The sequence below is a fragment of the Somniosus microcephalus genome, chromosome 34 (genome assembly GCF_052327205.1).
Source record: "Somniosus microcephalus isolate GS21.2 chromosome 34, FLI_Smic_1.0, whole genome shotgun sequence".
NCBI lineage: Eukaryota > Metazoa > Chordata > Chondrichthyes > Squaliformes > Somniosidae > Somniosus > Somniosus microcephalus.
Window position 1 is genome coordinate 10,008,514 of NC_141020.1, and position 14,191 is coordinate 10,022,704.

General features: G+C 48.0%; 1 protein-coding gene across 3 annotated transcripts in view; it reads right to left on the reverse strand.

The window, feature by feature from the left end:
• The window catches only part of LOC147096752 (striatin-3-like), a 69,899-nt gene that overhangs the window by 9,703 nt on the left and 46,005 nt on the right, over nucleotides 1-14,191 (reverse strand). The window contains exons 17-18 of one of the 3 annotated variants that reach the window (XR_015074546.1): nucleotides 13,453-13,659; nucleotides 5,265-10,021 (exon numbers count right to left, since the gene is read on the reverse strand). Coding sequence is in view for 1 of the 3 variants with exons in the window: in XM_085973370.1 (XP_085829496.1) it covers nucleotides 13,490-13,659 (170 nt within the window). In the remaining 2 variants the exon portion in view is untranslated. Of the gene's footprint in view, nucleotides 10,022-13,452; nucleotides 13,660-14,191 lie in introns of all 3 variants that reach the window. The other 2 variants (XR_015074545.1, XM_085973370.1) reach the window with 2 other exon arrangements.

Consider the following 14,191-nt stretch of genomic DNA (forward strand, 5'->3'; position numbering starts at 1 on the left):
TGTAGAAAACAAACACTTTACTTTCAGACCTTTTCACATACAGAAACATCACGGATTAATCAGAAGACAAAAAGGTAAAATAAATATACATGAAAAACAAGTGCCATAAAAAAGTTACAGTAGTCTTCGATAAATACACAACTATTTGAGATACAGTGAGATGTACAAAATATCACATATTTAAAATTTTACACAATTTACAGTTCCTTTGCAATAAAGTCGTAGAGGAAGAAAAAGTTAATTTGTTTTTAAAAAGGAAAAATCCCACTGGCTGGCCAGTGGTGAGTTTAACCCTGTCCCATGGAGAACGTGCAAAACAAGACCCCAGTCACACAATTTCCAAAGACTTGCATTGATTTTTGTTATTAAGAACTGCATAAAGTATTTTTTTTTGAACCAGACATTTTTCAGAATTATTTTGCACGTTGTTGGCAGTGATGTAGGGCTCGAGCTCTATTGTGTTTTGTGGGGAGAGGTGGGAGAAGTCATTCGGAGGGAGAGGGTTAAAAAGCCAACTGGCTACAGAAATAAGACCCAGGTTGCAACGACAGTCCGTCAAACATCGTTACTGCAAAACAGGCGTGGAACAACCAACTTGTAAACCTCACAGGGGAGCACGGTGGCATAGTGGTTAGCACTGTTGCCTCACAGCGCCAGGGACCCGGGTTCGAATCCGGCCTCGGGTGACTGTCTGTGTGGAGTTTGCACATTCTCCCCGTGTTTGCGTGGGTTTCCTCCGGGTGCTCCGGTTTCCTCCCACAGTCCAAAGATATGCGGGTTAGGTTGATTGGCTATGATAAATTGACCCTTAGTGTTAGGGGGATTAAATACGCGGGGTTACGGGGATAGGGTGGGATATGTGTCGGTGCAGGCTCAATGGGCCGAAATGGCCTCTATCTGCACTGTGGGGTTTCTGTGATTTCTGTGAAAGGGGTAATGTAAATTTTAATGGTGCTGGAGTGGGAATCACAAAACTTTTTTTGGATGGGGTTGTGGGACGGGGTGTGTGTGGTTTGATAGATGCACATACCTAAATAATGATCTCCAATCTTGGTGCCCGCGCGGGGGTGGAATTGGAGTGGTTGGTGGAGGGATTGGAGGGGAGTTGGGGAGAAGTTTTTTTCATCTGGGGGGGCAGTGGGAGTCTGGAGCTTGCTGCCTGGGGGGGGGGGGGGGGGGAGCGGGTGGAAGCAGAGGCCCTCAGCGCAAATGCTTGGGGTGTGGTAGCCTGCAAGGCTGCGGACCCGGGGCAGGACAGCTCTTTTACGGCTGGCAGAGACACGATGGGCTGAATGGCCTCCTTCTGTACCATAAAGTTCTATGATTCTATCTTGGTCAAAGAAAGACACCATTCTAAAGCCAGGCCATCCCAATTTGGGAGAGGAAAAATAAGAGTAATAGAACAGCTGTCCTCATGAGTTCCTACTGGGCAGTTAAACATTGGCAGAGAATTGGACCAGATCTCCCACTGGCCTCTTTCAACCTGGATATAACATGTGGGAGTCGGTATAAAAATGACGCCAAGAAGAATGAATGAGTGATTTGCAACAAGAAGAGTTTGACAAGAGCACTTTGGATTGTGTGCCACCACCAGCATCAACCACTGGACAACATTCCTTGCACCACATTCACCCTGGCCACCATTTACCTCAACACAGAACATCTGTCATAACGGATTCACTTATCTTTAACCAGTACACGTTCAGAAAGCGAGCAGGGGGTCATTAGATGTGCCACGGTCCTTAGCACCAAACAACCCCCCCCCCCCCCAGAAAATACAGCAGGAATGCAGTTTTAAGGCTTCTTTATGCCAGTCAAACAGCAGACAAGCGCTCCATTGTTGGTCACATCTGACTAAAGATGCAGTACACCGACAGCAGTACTGACCCACAAAAATGTGGTCAGTGATCAGCTGTCTGTTTCACACAGGGAAATTCGGGGGGTGGGGGGGGAGCAGTCCTGCAAGTTTGCGCCTCAGAACTTGGTGATACACCGAGGAGCCCAGCCCAATCGTCAGACCGACATCGGACACCGACTGTTTTGGAAAGGGGGAGAATGACACCTACAGCAACAACAACAAAGATAAAAAGGGCCTTTCGAAAACAGAATGTGGAGATTTAGATTCACACACTCAAGTGTTGTGTCCGGGGGCCGCCTTTCCCAAGATATAAAAGTAAACGACCAGTCTGAACTTTTGAGAACTCGTCTATCACCAAGGTGCATCCTGAAAAGTGTTAAATGATGCCTGCTTTTTATACTACGGGGAAGTAATTCTGAAAAAAGCCTCCTAAGATAGTTACCGATCGGTTTTATTCGTTTCTTTCTCAAACAGTTATTTATAGTTTCTGTTGATGGCTCTCTCGGTTGCGGTAGCGCACTGGGGTCCATCCTAAACTAAGGTCAAGAAGAAAAACCTGCGACAAGACCTCCAAGAAGAAAAAAAGTAAACAATTAAGATTAAAATTATAAATTGAAACCGTAACCCTGGATCCAAGCGGCTGAAATTCCGTTCCTGCTTCAAAATCCCAATGCCGCCTAGAATTTCCTGCTCGCCAAGCAAGAAATTCCTGTCGCCAAAGATTCTGGAGTTAAATGATCCTGGCTGCTTTACAAAGATAACCTAATGCCCACCTGATAGTGCCAGACTCCAGAGTGCTTTTTAAAAAAATTAAAAATAAGCCTCTGAATTGTGATCCTTACAAATGGAACATTTGTATAAAAGACTCCACTCTGAAGATTGCTCCGAGTAATTGTTCTCGGTGCGTGGACTGAGCTGGTCTGGCCAGCTTGCTCGCCATTATTAAATAAACTCGTCTGAGAAACCCACCAAGGAATCTACGTTCAGGAATACCGTCGACAGGAATTTACTTGCAGCTGCAAGATTCCCAACAGCACCGGGGCTTAAGCCAGAAGACCCCGGACTGGAAAAAGCGTCCTGTACAGTAGGGGTGTCCAAACTATGGTTCATGAGGCCCAGGCAGTTCAGTCTTATTTGTACTTGCATTTCCCGTTTGCTAGTTTTGTGGCTCTGGAGGTTTGGTTCTTGGCGCTGTTGCCTCATTGAAGGACAATTCCTACATCAGAACGTCAAGCTGCAAATAAGATAGATGGGAAGGGGCGGGGGGGGATTTAAACGTTATACAGGAAACTTTCGATTAACCGGCCCCTAAATAACCGGAAATGTCGGTTAACCGGCAAAATTCAGGAGTAGGTTCAGGTAACTTTTACTACTTGCCTTCCTCCATTTGTTGCTGTGCAAGGGTGTGGCTGCAGCTGTTGCTAAGCTACAGAGACGCTTGCAACTTGTGGACGTTGTTCTGAAGCTGCAACAGGGTTTGTTGCTTTATACGGGGCTCTAAGGTCCGTACCTTTTACTATAGCGTTCGGTTATCCGGAATTGTTGATGAACCGGCACCACGTCGGTCCCGTCCGTGTCGGATACCAGAAAGTTTCCTGTACGTAGCCCCATAGGCTCCAAGGGATGCACCTATACATCATGAAGACAAAAACCTTGGACACTCCTGCTGTACAGCATGTAGTTCTGAATGCCACAGAACAGTTCTTATTACACCTTTTACAATATAAATGAACTGAAAATATATATTTAAAAATTACTGTCTAAGTCTTTGTTTAAACTGTATCTGTTATGTAGGTTTTTGCTTCCTAGTTGCTACACAGCTCGGTTATATTTGTTAAATGCCACATGAAGGAAATGTTAGTCCTGAAATAAACAACGGTCAATATCACCTCGAGGCATTTTGTTCACATTTAGGTAAGAACTTATACATTTTGCTTAGCTTGTAATATAATAAAAATACCCCAATTCTTTACAGCTCGCCAACATTCCCTTTCCTCTCTTCCCTGCTTGAAGGCTAGTATCCCATGACTGTAGGCAGCCATTCGGTATCTGAAGCGGAGTGTTGTCAGGCTATATGACTGAGAGGAGAGGCAAGGGATGGGTGGGGGGGGGGCACATCACAGCAAGGCTGATCACAGCTTCACCTGAAGCCCACACAAGTGCTCTGCCCAGCAGAGATCAATGGTCAGCAATCAGGAAACCGGGATGATTCTCCCCGTCTCACTCCCGTGGAGAAAGTCAATGGTAGAAGCCCAATTGTAGCCGCGGGCGAGATCAGTTGACTCAGCAGCCGGGAGGATTGGACCAGAGACCGTCCCCGTCCCGTCCTAATCGGTCTGGCTCACCGCAACAATCAAGTGCATTTCCCCACTGAACCACAGGAGGGAGCAACTACAGGAAACTCTATTATCCGGCACCGACGGGACCGGCGTGGTGCCGGTTTATCAAAAAGTCCAGATTACAGAGAAGTATAGTTTAAAAGGTACGAGAGCTCCGTACACAGCAACAAATCCAGGCTTCCCTGTTGCTTAGCAACATGTGCAGGAACTCTGGCCACAGACCAAGCATCCCTGTTGCTTAGCAACAAGTGCAGGAACCCCAGTTACACAGCCACAGATCCAGGAACGGCCACTAATATGAAGTAAAACTTACCTGAACCTACTCCTGAATTTTGCCGGTTAACCGAGGTTTCCGGTTATTTAGGTGCCGGTTAAAAGAGTTTCCTGTATCCTTCAATCTTTACAAGCTATCGCTGGGCTAGCAGATGAAGTGTTTTTAAGAAACAAAAATATTTTTGATGGATAAACCTGATTTACCAGGTGCAAGAGTGAGCACTGGTGAACTAATCAAATATGGAGCGGGGGGGGGTGGAATCACAGTCAAGCCTGAGCTGCATTTATCCAATGCTCATACACTTTCCAGTGACCCCCTACCCGCTTCATCCTGCACGCATCCAATGTCCATAACACTTTGCAATGACCGCTACCCCCCACCCCCCAATCTGCATAGCAACCAGCAGCAGGAATTTTGGCCGATTTCTTTTACCCAGCCTAGCGCCGAGACCTCAACTCCTGCCCCAGCCGAAACCGGCTAAACGTGGCACCGACTAGGGGGATCGAAACAAGGACATTCCTGGTCGGTACGGCACCAGTTACTCACTTGAGATGTTGAGGGAGCCCAAAGAATTAATTAAAAAGAAAAAAAATAATCCCTACTGGACGCAAAACAACCGGTAACCAACAAGGCTGTAGAAAGCCAGCAGCATTTGAGATATCTATGACAGGATGCCTCGTGGCGCTATTGTCCCCTGTCTATTTACATTCAGTACTGTATTCACTGTTAAACATTATTGGTTATAGTTTCATTTAGAAAACACTGACTTTTGACGGACTAGTAAATGGATTACCATTCTGGTCATTTGAACACATGGTGCAGAATTCACTGATGCTCCTTGGAACAGTTTACTGAAGCGTTGGTCTGCTGGTAAATAATCTACAAGTGATTAATAAGATGTGAAGATGGGAGGTTGCCATTGTTTACCCAGTGCAGTTTCAAAGAAAAATATATTTCTTCCCTTTTTCCTCCTCTTCTGAAGGCGACGCTCATGTTGAGGTACAAGTTCCACTGTCCGGCACTTCACCTGAGTGTAAGCCTGGATAGTGAGTGTTGGCAGGCTATTTTACTGCGGAAGAGCATTAGAATTAAGATCTATCCTGACCTCGCCCAATCACCCCCCCAACCCCAAGGTCCAGCAAGGATCACCGGATAGTGGATCAGGAGCAGCAGATCGTGCTGATCTTTCTCTTCCTTAGCCCAGGGGGGGGCACAGGCCAGTTGTGGTGCCTCAGCCGGGATCCACTAACTCAGCACAAAATAGAGCCCGAATCTGGGATTTCCCCTAGTTCGACAACGGAGTTGGACGCGTGACGTAGACTCCTGGAGGAGGTGGCCGCCGATTTGGGGTCAATTGGGGGCCGAGACGATTCTTTGTTGGGCAGGGGGCGGTGAAGCAAGAGAGATATTAACAACACTGCTCGATTTCCTCCCACCCTCACCCACCCAATGGAAATTAACTTGGTGCTCCTTCACTAGGGAATCAGCAGGTGATGGTTGGGACTGGCAGGTGAATCCCACGATGGAATAATCAGGTGCAGTTCCTGGATGGAGTGCACTTTGGGCAGCCCAAACGGTTATTTTTCTTGCTCTAGAAGTTCTTATGTGTGGCTCAGTGCCATATCAGATATTGAACTTCCCCACCGAGTTAGCCAGGAAGGCATTCATCCCGGTTTTCATTAGGAATACTTGCCAGCTGGACTTAAACCAGCCTATTTAGCAAGGGACAAGAGTGGCAACAGGACCAGTCCAAGGCGACTGCCTGGATATACTGAGAGATACGTGCTCACTACACTTCATCTGCATTGCACGGGAATGCTCAGAGGTAGCTGTGGATTTCTGCCGTGCTGGTACTTATGGCGTCATTGGAGCAATCCCGCACCCTACTCAATGTATGACTGCACACCAGGATGGGAACAATGGCATTGTGCGCTAAACTCTCAAGGAGTGGCGCAGGATAGCTCCCTCAGACCTGTAGCCCACACCCTGCAGATTTACCCCTGTACACTGCTCCCTTCAATAAACTATTTCAGGAGTTGTAGCAGCACTTTTACCGCAGAAATGAGAAGCACGAGGGGAGAGAATTTCTGCGGGACGGCCCCAGTCTCCCAGCATAATTTTGGCAAGACCGCCGGAGAGATGATGTTTACACCATTACTCCCGGGGGGGGGGGGGGTTCCGCTGATCGCCGCAGTTACGACGGGAGATTTGGAGAACCCCACTGAAAATTCCAGGTGTTTAGGATTTGGAAAAAGCTATTCTCCGGCTACTGTTGTGGAATGGTCAGGAATCCTGCACACGCGCTCTAATTTTACTTTAGAAATATTCAGCATTTCTGCTGATGTGAGGGGGAAAGGAAAGAGCTTCTGTCTTTCTGTAAATGTGTTGCCAGTGCTCCCGAGTGACGTTTCTTTACTCATCCGATCTTCTCTCCTCCTTTTTTGGGGAAGTCAACTCTCACTGGAGCGCAAGATCCAGAAGCACCTCGGGCAAGAGGCCGCTATTCATCTGCAAGCCTCGGCAGCGAGTGCCAGCAGGCTAGTCGACTGCGGGACAGCTCACAACAGAGTCCATTCCTGTCCTCATCCAACGTCCACACGCGCCCACCTTCCAGCGGCGGTCAGCGGATAAGAGAAGCTTAAGCTCCGGCTGGTGCTTCCGCTCCCTAACCTTGGGGTCAATAGCAGCAGCTAATTCAGCACAGCCCAATCGATCAAACCTGGGAGCTTCTCGCTCCACGTGGCTCAGAGGTGGAGACATGATCTTGAGCGAATGAGACAGGTTACTGCAGTCATACAGCATGAACCGTGCTTTAGTCGCCTACATGATAGAAGCAATGCTCCCTTTTGTTTTTATTTGGGCGTGCGGCCCCTATTTAAAAGCCGGTGAGCCGGCTGCGGCGGGGGGGGGGGGGGGGGCTGCAAAGCGCTGTGCGGCTTAAAGGGAACATTGGATTGAAGGCCTGGTGCCGAGCTTCATGCACTGGGAATGACACATCGGGAATTTGAACATGAAGGTCAGCCTATCCCATTGGATTTTGCAACCCTTAATTTTAAAGATGGAATAACCTCCTGTGACCTCCGCACCCAAATTCCTGATACGCATTCCCAGGAGCACAAATAAATAAAAATATATCCTTTACCTCATCTTTTCATGCTACTAAAACCACTGCAAAAAAATTGAAATCTCGCTCATTCCAGGAAGATGCCCCCTCTCCCCAGGTAAGAATCAGTTAATCCCTTAAGGAATACTTTGTAGAAACTAGGGCCTTGGTGAGACCACACCTTGAGTATTGTGTGCAGTTTTGGTTACCTTATCTGAGGAAGGATGTTCTTGCCATGGAAGGAGTTCAGCAAAGATTCACCAGACTGATACCTGGGATGGCAGGAATGACGTATGAGGAGAGATTGGGTTGATTGGGCTTATACTCGCTGGAGTTTAGAAGAATGAGAGGGGATCTCATTGAAACTTATAAAATTCTGACAGGACTGGACAGACTAGATGCAGGAAGGATGTTCCCGATGGCGGGGGAGTCCAGAACCAGGGGTCACAGTCTAAGGATAAGGGGTAAGCCATTTAGGACAGAGATGAGGAGGAATTTCTTCACCCAGAGAGTGGTGAACCTGTGGAATTCTCTACCACAGAAGGCAGTAGAGGCCAATACATTAAATATATTCAAGAAGGAGTTGGACATATTTCTTAAGGCTAAAGGGATCAAGGGATATGGGGAGAAAGCAGGGACTGGGTACTGAATTTGGATGATCAGCCATGATCGCATTGAATGGCGGAGCAGACTCGAGGGGCCGAATGGCCTACTCCTGCTCCTATCTTCTATGTTTCTATGTAAACGAAACTCCCAAACTGGTTACCAGTGCTGTGGTATCAGCATAATTTTGGTAATGGCAGAAGTGTGAAACTTTCCTACCAAGTTCCTCTTGAACTGCTTGAGCACAGCAATATTCCCAATTTATTTTTGGCTGCACGGCCCATTCAACATTTCATGCACGGACGAAATCTCCCATTTGAAAAGCCGATCCTGGGCTGCGCGGGACCTCCAGACAGCTGCGCGGCCGTTGATACCCAGCAGCAGCCACCCTGATGGCTCAGAATTAAAGTATTCCTCCCTGGGACATACGGACCAGGGAGGTCCCAGGTTTGATCGCTGGCCTGTGCTGAGTTAGCTGCTTTCAACATGTCCAACCACTGCAGAGCAGTAATCAACAAGCCAATATATAAAAAGTCCGAAGTAGTCGTGGTCAAACTGTATAGTGCTCGTGTCAGATCACACCAAGGGAGACATTCAAGCACTGGAGATAATGCAGAGAGGAGCCAGGAGGCTGATCCCTAGTATCAAAAGGTCTGAGTAACGAGGAAACATTGGAGAAGCGAGGGCTTTTCAGTCTTGAAAGGAAGCATCAGAGAGGTGATCTTAGATAGTGAACGGCATGGAAAAAAAATCAGGACAACTACTTCAAATTAACTTGTTCAGAGTAGAACAAGCGGGAGCGTTAGTTTGCAAAATCTACCCCATTGTGTTAATAGAGTACATTCAACACCGTCGGACTAACTGATCCTCAGATTATGAGGGGAGGGGCAGCCACAAGCCACCCCTGTACGTTACTACATTCGCATTCTTTCGTGCCCAAGTTGGGGAAACCTTGGCCCACTTCTGTGTGTGCCCCACAGAATTTCCCCTCGTGATACTCCACAATGCAGTACAGGAAACTTTGGATTTACCGGCACCTAAATAACCGGAAATCTCGGTTAACCGGCAAAATTCAGGAGTAGGTTCAGGTAACTTTTACTACTTGCCTTCCTCCATTTGTTGCTGTGCAAGGGTGTGGCTGCAGCTGTTGCTAAGCTACAGAGACGCTTGCAACTTGTGGCCATTGGGTTTGTTGCTTTATACGGAGCTCTCAGCTCCGTATCTTTTACTATAGCGTTCGGTTATCTGGAATTTTTGATGAACCGGCACCACGTCGGTCTCGTCCGTGCCGGATAAAAAAAAAGTTTCCTGTATTACTGGGGAGGGAAGGGAAAACAAAAAAGTTAGGAACCCATGTCCCCGTTACATTTGCTTGCTGTATTCTGCCAAGTCAATGCTATACTGGGTACCAGATGGGTAACAGGCCGGGGAAAGGAAAATATAACCACACCGGTCGCAGGCTGTATTAAAAAAGTAGTCCAACTATTAAAAAATAATTTATACCAGCGCAAAACCCGCTCAGGCACCTTTACACCTCTTGCTACTTCTTTTACTTATTTCACACAGCCCACGATCGGGTACCCATACAAAATTTACCAAATGATTTTTCTTTTTAAAGTTTTAAAACATTGTGTAGAAAGTTCGGCAAACACAAGCCCCCGAAAAGGTTTAAACGGCAACCCTGAGCTTTGCTAAGGTGTGGCGGGGGGGGGCACAACCCAGGACCGCAAACCCAGGACTGTGAACTTCAAGGCTGGCGGGCAAATCATCTTCATTCACTGATTCAAAGGCAACCGTTCTAGGAGGAATGTGGGATCAACCCTTATAGATGAGCAGATACCAGTCTGTGAAAGGAAGAGGGAAAGGAATGAAATATGAATGAAAGGAGCAAGATTAACCAGACAGACAGATACATATTATATCTTACTTTAAATACAAATTGTATTTTTATATATACACACACATGGGCAAAAGCGCACTTGTTTTTGCTTTCAACCACCAGGTGGCAGAAGTGAGCTTTTCAAATAACTTTATGAGTACTGGATTTTTTTAAAAGACAAATTGTATTTTTTAATTTCTACGCCTCTTGAGGCAATGTTCCCTTTAAGCTGCGCAGCACTCTGCAGCTCCCATGCAGTCAGTTCTTAAATAGGAAAACCACGCACGCACGGTATTTTTTTTTAAAGGGGCCGCACACCCCCAAATTTTTTTAAAGGGAACATCGCTGGGAGGTGGCCCCTATGGTGCAGTAAGCTCTCCCATTACCTTGTCCAAATGACCGTTCTACAACCGGGAAGGCGAGTGTCAACGGGCTGGTTACCACAGCCAATCCTAATCTTGCTCTCACCCAACAACTACACACATGCACTTTGCGATAAAGGACAAGTTGAGTTCAATGGATGGTCAGGGATTGCAGGGATCCCTGCCCTCAGGCACATGGTAAATGGCTGTTTTTCAGACTGGAGGATGGTAGACAGCGGTGTTCCCCCAGGGTCAGTGCTGGGGCCACTGCTGTATAAATAAATGACCTGGACATTGGAATAGAGTAGAATTTCTAAATTTGCCAATGACACCAAACTTGGGGGTGTGGCAAACAGTGAGGATACCACCAATCGAATGCAACAGGACATAGAAAGGCTAGCAGAATGGGCAGATGGAATTTAATACAGAGAAGCGTGAGGTGATGCATTTTGGCAGAAGGAACAGGGAGAGGTAACATACACTTAATGGCACCGTTTTAAAGAGTGTGCAGGGCTGGGAGTTAATGTGCATCGGTCCCTGAAGGTGGTGGGACATATTGAGAGAGTGGTTAACAAAGGATCTTGGGTTTCATAGATAGAGGTAATGAGTACAAAAGTAGAGAAGTTATGCTGAACTTTTATAAAGCGCTGGTTAGGCCACAACTGGAGTATTGCGTCCAGTTCTGGTCGCCACACTTTAGGAAGGATGTGAAGGCCCTGGAGAGGGTGCAGAGGAGATTTACCAGAATGGTTCTGGGGATGGGGAATCTTAGCTACAAGGACAGGTTGGAGAAGCTGGATTTGTTTTCATTAGAGCAAAGGAGGTTGAGGGGTGATTTGATAGAGGTGTACAAGATTATGATGGGTTTGGATAGGCTAGACGGGGAAAGGCTGTTCCCACTAGTTGATGGTACAAGGACTAGGGGACACAGATTTAAGGTTTTGGGCAAGAGATACGGGGGGGGTGGGAATGTGAGGGAAAACTTTTTACGCAGCGAGTGGGGAGGACCTGGAACTCGCTGCTGATGGAAGTGGTGGAAGCGGAGACACTCAGTGTTTTCAAGGGGAGACTGGATAGGCACTTGAGGGAAATAAACTTGCAGGGCTACGGGGATAGAGCGGGGGAATGGAACTGACTGGATTGCTCTACAGAGAGCCGGCACGGACTCGATGAGCCGTTATGACTATGCCCAGAGACAGTGTAGGCTGACAAGTACTCAAAGAAGCAGGCCGACAAGTATTTTTGCAGACAGGCTGCAGTGGTCTGGAGCTTGCCATGCGGGCACTCAGGTTTCTACTAGTTTGGGATACCAGTGAATCGCATGACAGCACTGGTCTAGTTCCCCCCCGCCTCCCGCAAGTGGTTTGACTCTTGCAAATGAAAGATGCCAAGGCCACGATCAGCCCGCCGGTAGCTTGCTCAAGGGCCATTCGTCATGTGCGAGTCCAGTCAGCGTTGGCAAGCTATTCGACCGAACGGCATCCGCTGCCAAGCCCAGCCATTCCTGTCCGCACCCCAACAGCCATGTGCATCCAGCTGACAATAAGGGGTCACTAGGTAGTGATGAAGAGCTGCAGGAACTTTGGCTGAGATCTGGGCTCTTTGCCATGGGCTAACTCTCGGGCGGGCCCTCAGTTCCCTTCATGGTCTCGTGGATTAGTTAAACACCAGCCGGCACAATTACAAAACTCTACAGTCTGACCACGCTCTCCACCACTTTACCACACAGTGCCACTGTTGCACAAATGCTCATTTTACCACTCACCCCACCCTCCTCAAACAATGGGTTAACCAGAACATTGCAAAGTACACTGTATTCGCTGCTCACGGTGCAGTCTCCCCTACACTGGGGAGACCAAACGCAAATTGGGCGACCGCTTTGCGGAACACCTCCGTTCAGTCCGTAAGGGTGACCCCGAGCTTCCGGTCGCCTGTCACTTTAATTCTCCGCTCCACTCCCACTCTGACCTCTTCGTCCTCGGCCTCTTGCACTGTTCCAATGAAGCTCAGCATAAGCTCGAGGAACAGCACCTCATCTTTCGATTAGGCCTTTTGGACTCAACATCGAGTTCAACAATTTCAGGCCATAACCTCTACCCCCATTTTTTCAGGCGGCAGCTGGTGATGATTCTGCCATCCCCATTTGTAACATTTAATTTCCCCTGCCTTCTATCCTAGCACAGACCGACCCTTTAGTTCCTTTCCTCTGCTTCTGCACCTGCTTAAATCCTGTTACAGGAAACTCTCTCTTAACCGGCAAAATTCAGCAGTAGGTTCAGGTAAGTTTTACTGTATATTAGTGGCCGTGTAACCGGGGTTCCTGGATCTGTGGCTGTGTAACCGGGGTTAGAAACATAGATAGAAACTAGGAGCAGGAGTAGGCCATTCGGCCCTTCGAGCCTGCTCTGCCATTCAACGAGATCATGGCTGATCATCCAAACCCTAGCACCCGGTCCCTACAGCGACAGCCATCCCACACAAGCCCTATCCCCGTAACCCCACGTATTTAATCCCCCCTAACACTAAGGGCCAATTTTTATCATGGCCAATCAACCTAACCCGCACATCTTTGGACTGTGGGAGGAAACCGGAGCACCCGGAGGAAACCCACGCAAACACGGGGAGAATGTGCAAACTCCACACAGACAGTCACCCGAGGCCGGATTTGAACCCGGGTCCCTGGCGCTGTGAGGCAACAGTGCTAACCGCTATGCCACCGTGCTGCCCTTCCTGCACCTGTGGCCGTGCAACAGGGACTCCTGGATCTGTGGCCGTGTACGGGGCTCTCGTACCTTAGTAAGTATACCTCTCTGTAATCCGGACTTTTTGATCAACCGGCACCACGCCGGTCCCGTCGGTGCTGGATTAAAAAAGAGTTTCCTGTACATCCCTAACTTTTTCCAGTTCGGACGCAGGGTCACAGACCTGAAACCGTAACTCTGTTTCACTCTCCACGGATGCTGCCTGGCCTGCTGAGTGTTTCCAGCATTGTTATTACAAAAGTGCTTCTCCATTATAGCAGACTGTTGCTCACCTGCTCAGAGGAATGAGACCGGGGAGGTTATGTTGTGTCATACAAAGACTTTGGCGAGGGCGTCTGCTCCTGCACTGGCGATGTAGGCTTTGCTCGGGTGGAAGGTGACGTCGTGGATTGCCTCGTCGTACTTCTTCCGGTGCGCTGTGATTTCCTGAACGCAGGTCTTGTTGTCCAGGTTCCAGAGTCGTATCGAGCAGTCGTGACCTGTTCAATTAGGTACAGTCAGGAATTTAAACTCTGCACAATTTACATGGCAACCAAAAAAAACGACATGCATTTATGTAGCGCCCATCATTCCCTCACGACGTCCCAAAGCACTTCACAGTCACTGTTATGTAAGGCAATTACAGCAGTTAATTTTCACACGGCAAGGTCCTGCAATAGAAACATAGAAGATAGGAGGAGTAGGCCATTTGGCCCCTCGAGCCTGCTCCGCCATTCAATAAGATCATGGCTGATCATCCAAATTCAGTACCCTGTCCCTGCCTTCTCCCCATATCCCTTGATCCCTTTAGCCTTAAGAAATATATCTAACTCCTTCTTGAATATATTTAATGAATTGGCCTCTACTGCCTTGTGTGGTAGAGAATTCCACAGGTTCACCACTCTCTGGGTGAAGAAATTCCTCCTCATCTCTGTCCTAAATGGCTTACCCCTTATCCTTAGACTGTGACCCCTGGTTCTGGACTCCCCCGCCATTGGGAACATCCTTCCTGCATCTAGTCTGTCTAGTCCT